This window comes from Grus americana, chromosome 13 (genome assembly GCF_028858705.1).
Source record: "Grus americana isolate bGruAme1 chromosome 13, bGruAme1.mat, whole genome shotgun sequence".
Classification (NCBI taxonomy): domain Eukaryota; kingdom Metazoa; phylum Chordata; class Aves; order Gruiformes; family Gruidae; genus Grus; species Grus americana.
The window spans coordinates 18,246,625-18,254,679 of NC_072864.1; the positions used below are offsets into that span (position 1 = coordinate 18,246,625).

At 59.7% G+C, this 8,055-nt stretch overlaps 1 protein-coding gene across 3 annotated transcripts; it reads right to left on the minus strand.

Annotated features, from left to right (window-relative positions):
• Positions 1 to 812: 812 nt before the first annotated feature.
• On the minus strand, positions 813 to 4,870 carry IRX3 (iroquois homeobox 3). 3 transcript variants are annotated; one of them, XM_054841017.1, is made up of 4 exons: positions 4,200 to 4,870; positions 2,526 to 3,654; positions 1,886 to 1,952; positions 813 to 1,157 (listed from the first exon to the last, which is right to left on the minus strand). In XM_054841017.1, exons 1-4 carry the CDS (start codon positions 4,419 to 4,421, stop codon positions 1,103 to 1,105), a joined length of 1,473 nt encoding a protein of 490 aa, XP_054696992.1. In that variant the 5' UTR covers positions 4,422 to 4,870; the 3' UTR covers positions 813 to 1,102. The 3 variants fall into 3 exon arrangements, 1 of the variants encoding a protein (XP_054696992.1); XR_008579169.1 differs by having other exon boundaries at positions 1,103 to 1,157; positions 2,126 to 3,654; XR_008579170.1 differs by having other exon boundaries at positions 1,107 to 1,157; positions 2,149 to 3,654.
• Positions 4,871 to 8,055: the final 3,185 nt, after the last annotated feature.

Consider the following 8,055-nt stretch of genomic DNA (forward strand, 5'->3'; position numbering starts at 1 on the left):
CACACGGGTCATCCCCGGCCCCGCCGCCGGCTCCGCGCAGCCCCGCGGTCTTGGCCAGCCCCTGGCCGGCGCCCCGCTCAGCGGCACAGCGGGTCCGGGGGGAGCCTCCCCCCCCCCAAAACTGACCCCTGGGATGCGGGAGGGGAATAACGCAGCTCCGTTCCCGCCCCGCAGCGGCACTGGCGATCCCCGAAGTTTCCTTCCAATTAACCCCTCCCGCGCTCCGCGGGGCCCGGGCGATCAATAGCCGGCACCCGGTAATAAGGTCCTCGGGGGGCCATGGATCACCGCCGGGCCGGTGCCGGCTGCCCCCGGGCTCCCCCATCCACCCCCCCCACCCACCCCCGGCGCCGTCCCCCGCTTCCCTGGGGCAGGGCGCTGGCCCCGGACCCGCACACGGGCTCGCACACCGCGGCCCCGGCCACCACCGACCGCCGGGCACCGGTACGGGGCGGCGGCGCCTGCAGGGGGCGCTGCGGCTCCAGCGTTCGGCCCCGCCGCCGCCGCCGCCACCGCCGCAGGAAGGGCCGCGCGCCCGGCACGGCCCCGCCACCCGCCCGGCCCGGCCGCTGCTGCCCGGCGGCGCCCGGCCTCGGCAAAGACCCGCTCCGCCTCCGGGCGGCCCCGGCACCGCCGGCCCGCGGCCACCCCGCGCTCCGGCCGAGGATGCGCCGCTCCCGCCGCGGCCCTAGCGCGGCCTCGGCTGCCGCGGAAAAACAGTAACCGGCGGCGGGAGGGAGGGGGGGGCGGAAAGCTGGGACCGGGGGGGGGGGAAGAAAAATAACTCCAGAGGTGGGAGAAGAGAGTGTAGTCAAAGTGGCAACAGTTTATTTATTAGCCAAAAATATATACTTTCTTGTACAATTTGGTTCACACATATGTACATTTTTACTGTATGTACAAAAACAAACAACAAAAAAAAAATCAAAACACCTAATTCTCACTGGACTTCCAAAAAACCTCACAAACTCAGCTAATCCAGATGATAGTACAGAAGCAGGTATTTTTTTCCCTTTTTAGTTTTAATATATGGACATGCTTACAAGTTGTAACTATACAGAGATTTCTTTTTACAATCATTACAACAACAATAAAAAATTAACTATGATGATGACAACGCCGATAGAACCATAGCGGCATCAAGTTGGTTCTGGGGCCTGGAAAAAAATGACACAGAAAAAAATATTTAATAGGATCTCTAGTCAGATTGGGCTGGCACAATATTTTTAATTATAGGTAGCACTAGTTTTGTTGTTGTTGTTGTTAATTTTTTTTTAAATAGATCTCTAAATATAAAAAGTTTTCAGAGCGACTTATAGCAAATTTATTTAGCTACAAAAATACCACGGGCCCGATCCCCGTGGTTTCAATCAATCAAAAAGAGTAATTTATTTCAGTGACTGCTACGCCAAACTCAGGACAGCAAGGCTCAGCCTCTTAAGTTTTCACACTAGCTGGGTCGTTGTTTTTGGTTTTGGTTTTTTTTAATTTTATTTTATTTTTATGTATTATTTTGCCACTGCCGCTGTATTTCTCCCTCAGGCTGGGCGACGCCGGCGGGTTGCTCTCGGCGTCCCGGCGGTGCTGGGGGAAAGGCTCCCGCCCTGCCCGGCCAGAGGCGACCCGACCCCGAGCACGGCAACCGCCCGGCCCCGCCGCCACCGATCGCCGCTCGGCCTGCCCGCGGGAACCGCTCGCCAAGGCCACAAGAGAGAACAGCAACGAAACAAACAAACAAACAAAAAAAATCAGAATAACCCACCACGCACGCAGAGGAAGAACAAGAAACCGCCCTGGAAAGGGAACTAAAGAAGCGGAGAAAATAAGCTAACCATTTACAACTCCCTCTATATATCCTTAGGAGACGGAGGAAGCAATCTCTTACCGCCTCTGCACTGGCTGGAAAGCTGTCTTTATTAACTTTTTCTCTACTTCCAAGGCACTAGATCGATCTAAAAAGAGAAAAAAAAAAAGAAAAAAAGAAAAAAAAAAAGCGTTCCTTTATAGTCCCCGTTTTATTCCCCACCCCACCACCCCCAACATCCCTGAATTAAGCCTCTGGACTTAAGATCTCTCTTAGCAAGTTGCAAATACGACAGAACGACTGCTTTGCTGCAGGACTGACCGTCAAAAGGAAAATAAACCAACCCCGGAGCAAGCCTTACGGCCGGGTCCTTCTCACAAAGACGATTTGAGCAGCAACAACAACAGCAACAAAAATTATCTCCGTCGGAGGAAGGTAATTCTCGGGGTTTTAGACCAACGTGGCGAGGAGGGCCCCCCCTGCCACCGCCGCCGCCTCCGCCGCCCCCGGGGGCCCCGCGGCCGCCCGCCCGCCGCCACCTGCGCCCCGACGGCTGCGCCGCGCCGAGGGCACCGTGAGAAAACCGCGGGGCCGGCGCCCCCCGCCTCGGCCCCTCGCACAAGGTCCCGCGGGGCCTCCCGCGCAGCACCGCGCAGCCCCGCCGAGCCCCCCGCGGTGCCTGCCGGCCCGGCCCGTCCCCGCCGCGTCCCTCAGCGGTCACCTGCTCCGGCGGGCTCCGCGCTCTGCGCCTGGTCCGCGGGCCGCGGGAAGGCGGCGGCGGCGGCGGCGGGGGGGGCGGCGGCGGGGGCAGCCCCCAGCCCCAGCAGGTGGGGAGTGTTCAGTAAGGCCAGCGGGTGCGGGGGCGGGTGGTGGTGGTGGTGGTGGGCCGGGAAGGCGCGGTTGGTCCAGTTGGGGAACTTGCCCAGGGGGCAGGAGGAGACGAGTCTGTGGGGCGGCGGGGGCGGCGGGGGCGGCAGCGGCTGGGGGGCGGCCGCCGGCGGGGAGCCGCCGCCGGGAGACTTGCGGGGGTTGTCCGGGCTGGTGGCTGTCTCGGCCAGCGACCAGATCTTGGGCTTCGGCAGAGTGCCGGCCAAAGCGCCGTCCGTCGGGGAGGAGGCGGCGGAGGAGGAGGCGGAGGAAGGGGGCGAGAGGTGGTGCGGAGGCGGCTGGAGGGGCGGCTTGAGGGGCTCCAGGCCGGCGGGGACGGCGGCGGCGGGGAGCTCGCACTTGTGGTGGTGGTGGTGGTGGTGATGGTGGAGGTGGTGGTGGTGGCGGAGGTGGTGCGGGTCCCCCTCGGCGGCCTTGAGGTAGCGCTCCTCGGAGCCGGGCAGGTCCTCGAAGCCCTCGGAGCCCTCCGAGTCCGTCTTGGAGTCGGAGTGCAGGAGGTCGGCGTCCTGCAGCTCGTCCTCCAGCTCGTCCTTGTTGCTCTCGATGTTCTCGGTGTCGATGTTCTCCAGGTCGATCTCCTCCTCGTCCTCCCTCTTGTCCTCTTCCCCCTCGTGGTCGCTCCCGTAGGAGTTGCCCTCCTCGTCCGTCCTGCTGCGGGGGGCCCAGGTCATTTTATTCTCCTTTTTGAGCCGCCGCCGCGCGTTGGCGAACCAGGTGGAGACCTGGGTGAGGGTCATTTTGGTGATGATGGCCAGCATGATCTTCTCGCCCTTGGTGGGGTAGGGGTTTTTCCGGTGCTCGTTGAGCCAGGCCTTGAGGGTGCTGGTGCTCTCCCGGGTGGCGTTCTTGGGCCGCGACGGGTCCCCGAACTGGTACTGCCCGTAGGGGTAGAAGGCGGGGTGGTGGTGGGGGAAGGCGGCATGCTGCACCCCCGGGCTCTCCTTCAGCTCGTACTGGGCGCCCTGCAGCGAGAGGGAAGGGGCGGCCCGGCTTGAGACGGCGCGCCGGGCCCGGCCCGGGGCCCCTCCGTCCCGCCGCCGTTACCGGAGGCAGACCCCGCTCGGCACCAGCGCGGCGGCCGGGCCGAGCTGCCTCCCCGCGCCGCCGCGCTCCCCGGCCCCGGCCGCTCCGGCCCCGGCAGCTCGGGCCCCGCCGGCTGCGCCCCGGCCTAGGCGGGCGGCCGGTGCCGGCGGGGTGCCCGGGAGGGAGGACCGGCTCCCCAGGTGCGTGTGCGCGGCGGGGCCGGTCCCCGCAGCCGTCAAACCCTGCGGGCGGAGGGGGCGGGGGGGGGGGGGGGAAAGCCGCGGGGTCGCCGCTCCAGCCCTGCCCCTCTCCGGCGGCTCTCCCGGGGCAGGGCAGCGATAACGCCCCGTCTCCCCCGAGAGCCCTCCCGGCGTCTTCCCCGGCGGTCCCCCGGGCCGATCCCCAGCGCGAACCGCGCCCGGGCCGGCCCCATCCCGAGCGTCCCGGGGCGCGAGCGGCGAGCCCCGCGGGGGGGGCCTCTTACCAGCTGGGGGAAGATGGGCAGCTCGGCGGCGTAGGGCAGGAAGGCTCCGTAGCCCTGGGCGGCGGCGGCGGCGGCGTAGGGCGCGCCGTACATGGAGGAGAGCACGTTGGAGAGGGTCCCGGACGGGGCCAGCTCGGCGCCGCCGCGGGAGCCGCCGCTCCCGGGGCGCTCCGCCGGGTAAATCGGCCTGATGTACTGGTAGCCCAGCTGGGGGAAAGACATGGTGGGGGAGCGGGGGCAGGGGAGGGGGGGAGGAGGAGGAGGAGGGGGGGGGGAGAAGAGAGGAAGAAGGGAGAGAAAGGGGAGAAAGTAGCAGGGCCGGGAGCGGAGGAGGGAGCCGGGTCGCTCGCCCTCGCCGGCCGCCCGCACTTTCAGCGCCTCCCGCAAACTCCGGCGGACATGGGGGGGGTGGGGGGGGAGCCGGGGGTGCGCGGAGGCCGCGGGCTCCCTCCTGTCCTCGGCCGCCGCGGTAAACGATCCGATCGCTTCTTTCTTCTCTCACTTTTCCTATTGATCTGAGTGGACCCAGGTCAGGTCCTAACAGATTGCCTGAGATTATTGGGACTCTGGGCTCTGATTGACATTTCTAGTCTCTCACAAGCCCCTCCTATTTCTTTTAAGTCTCTCTCTCTCCCTCTGCCTCCCTCTCTCTCTCATGCCCAGAGCTCGCTCTCGCCGGGTTTGTCACTAGCTGCCTTTTTTTTTTTTTCCTTCTTTTTTTTTTTCTAAATCTGTTTACTGACGTCGCGATCTTTTATTTGAGTTGCTTTCAAATCTCGTTTTAGCGATCGCCAATCAGTTGTGTGTTTTACAAAGGTTTAACCCTGCCTCATGGTATTCTAATTATATAGAGATAGATTTAGATATAATTTCTTTCATAGCCCCCCCCCCCTCCCCCGGAGCATAGGAAGCCGGGGTGTCAGCTGTGAGCGGCACACGAGAGGGACAGGAAAAAGTTGTGACATTTAAAAATAAAGCCCCCCTCCCCTAGCCCCCCTTTTTAGGTTTTCAAATTTACAGCCTTTCCTTGCCCGGGTTCATTTTGTTTTCTTTATTAAGATATTCCCTCCTTCCCTTCCCCCTCTCCGGCCCTGGCGAGGGTTACATCTCCTAATATAGATTTTAAAGGCTATTAGGTTTATTTTATTTTATTAAATTTGCGTTTGCAGAGCTACCTTGAAAAATATCCTAATGTACTGAATCTTTAAGGACTTCTCTACATTTTGTCTGGGCTAACAGTGGGCAGATACAGTGGAAAAGCTAAGTTAATTTTCCTCCTAATAAGGGACTTCAAAGAGTTGTAGGTCACAATTTTACATCAAAGGCAGAAAAGAAGGCAAATTAAAATCTTAACAAAGGAGAGACGGGAGCAGCCCTCTGGGCCATTAGTAAATAAGTGGTGTGAAAAAAGGGACAATGACAGGCACTGGAATTAAACTCATTAACACCTTTTTGTCTTGGTGCGAAATCTCTAATTAGGAAATTTATGATCATTTTGCTTATTCCCTCTGTTCTGAATCACTACAAGGCTTAGAAGGAAGTACCTGGTACGTGCAACATTTGCAAAGGGAGCAGTGGCACGGGCTTGTAAGGAGCTATTGGGAAGGAGTCAAGATACGTTTTAATTACCGAATAAGATTTTTTTTTTTATGATCAACACATTTTAAATTACAGCTTGCTTTTTTTTTTTTTTTGCCCCCCCCCCCGAAACCAGCGTGTGAGTTGCAATTTAGCCTTTTAAGAGCAGTTAAAACACAGTTCAATCTCGGCGCGTCTCTGGCAAGCGCCAGTGCGCCCTGCTCCGCTACTGCCGTGAGGAGGGAAGCGTAAAAACTTCCTCCAACCCGGGGGGCTGTGATTGCGGGCACGGGAGAAGGGACCTGAACTTGCCATCCTTATCTGCTTTTTTTAAATACTCGGTGCTTTTTTGTTTGGTTTGGTTTGTTGGGGTTTTTTTTCCCAGAAAAAAAAAAAGTTTGTAGAGTCTTTTGAGGAGTTGAGACTGGAGGAGAGCCGTTTAACCATATTGCTCTCTCTTCCTAAATACTCTCTGGATTTATTGCCTTTAAAATATGATTTAGGTACAATATAACCACTGTGCCCACAGTATGGATTTTTATAACTACATTTCTTTAAAAATGAAATTCATGTCAGATTATGCAGTTAAAGGAATCGACCTTGATAGCTTGCTATAATAAAACTATATCAGCTTGTAATAAATGCGGATTATAGCAAAGCAAGCTCCAGAATTAAAATTCCCTGAATCAATATATGAAAATCTGTAGGAAACATCTCTAATCGTATTAAGTTCATCTTTATAGCATTTCCTATCTGCTAATCTAGTGCAAAAACAACTCTGGGTTGGAGGAATTTATTTTCTTCTCTTCGACGTTGCTCCTGTAATAGCTTTTGATAGTATAATGCAATGGAGATAACAATATTAAATTCAGTTATAAGTTTATTTCTTTTTAATTCAAAAGCAAAAACAGGCAGCGAACCCCACGCCCTCATTTGCTTTAAACTTTTCTATAGGAAGCGCTCGGCTGGGGCGATGCGATGTTCAGGGGGTCGAGGGAGACTTCGGATGCAGACCACAACTTTTAAAAATATGTGCCTCGGAGAGAAAAGGGAGGAATTTGGAAAATCGGACAAATCCGTCGCCGTTTGATGCGGTCATGCTCGCCACGCTGGTGGTACAGCCGGGCTGTGCCCCGCACGGGTGGGCACGGGGGCACACGCGTGTCCCGCATAACCGGACCCGTCTTTTTGTGACTGCGGGACTGTCAAAGCTGGCAGGATTATTTGGTGATTTTTAATCAACAGCACGATCAATATGAGTTCGTCCCCCGCCGGAGCCGCCGGCAGTGGCGAGCAGGGCTGGGCTGGGAGCAGCCGGGGCGATGCGGGAGCGGGGGGTCCCCGGGGCCGTGGGGGGGCTGCCACAGGAACGTGGCGGTGGGCAGCCAGGAGGGAGACACGGGAGGCGAGAAATTTATGGGTGCGAATGGATCCGGGTGAGGGTGAGGGATGGTTTATTAATGGGAAAGGAACGGAGAGGAAACGTAGCCGGACCAAATGGACGGGAGGAGAAATCTGCAGGGGTGCAGTTCTCGGCTGAGGGGGAGGAAAAGAAGCGGAGAAGAAAGACAGCAAACTGTGGGGGGAGAGGGGGGAGAGGAGACATCTTCCCGGGGGCAGGGCGGGGGTGTGGGAGCGATGCCCTCGGCGAGAAGCGCCGCACGCCTTGGGCAGCGGGGTGCGGGGGAGGGGGGGGGGTCGCTGCGGAGAAGGGACGAGCGCGGGGCTGGGAAGTCGCAGGGTGCGAGGCGAGGAGCGGAGCCGGGCAGGGCGAGCGGGGGGCGGTGGCGGGAGCGGAGCGGGGAAGGGAGCAAAGCAGCTTCCCCGGGGACGGGGAGCGAGCGCGGGGAGGGGGGGAACAGCGAAGCCGAGCGGGAGACGCTTTGCCTGGCTGGAGCCGAAGGGAGATGGCGAAGGGAAGGCTGGAGCCGGCTCGTCCTCCGGGGCGGCCGGGGGGGAGCCGCGCGGGGCCCGACGGCCGCCGCCCCCGGGGGAAGCCGCGGCGGCGGAGCGCTGCTCGGCCGGACAGACACGTGTCTTCTGGCCGGGACCTGTCAAAGCTGGGAGAGCGGCTCCTGATTTATTACCCCAAACACACACACACACCCCCCCGCCAGCCCGCCCGCCCGCCCTCCCCCCGGCCTCGCCTCCCTCCTCTCCCGGCTGGCTCACACCGTCGCCGAGCTAAACCCAAACCTCCCTCCGGCTGCAGCTGGGCTTCCCCGGGTTCCGCAGCCGGCTCCGGGGCTGCGGGACCGGCCCCGCCGGGAGGAGGTGT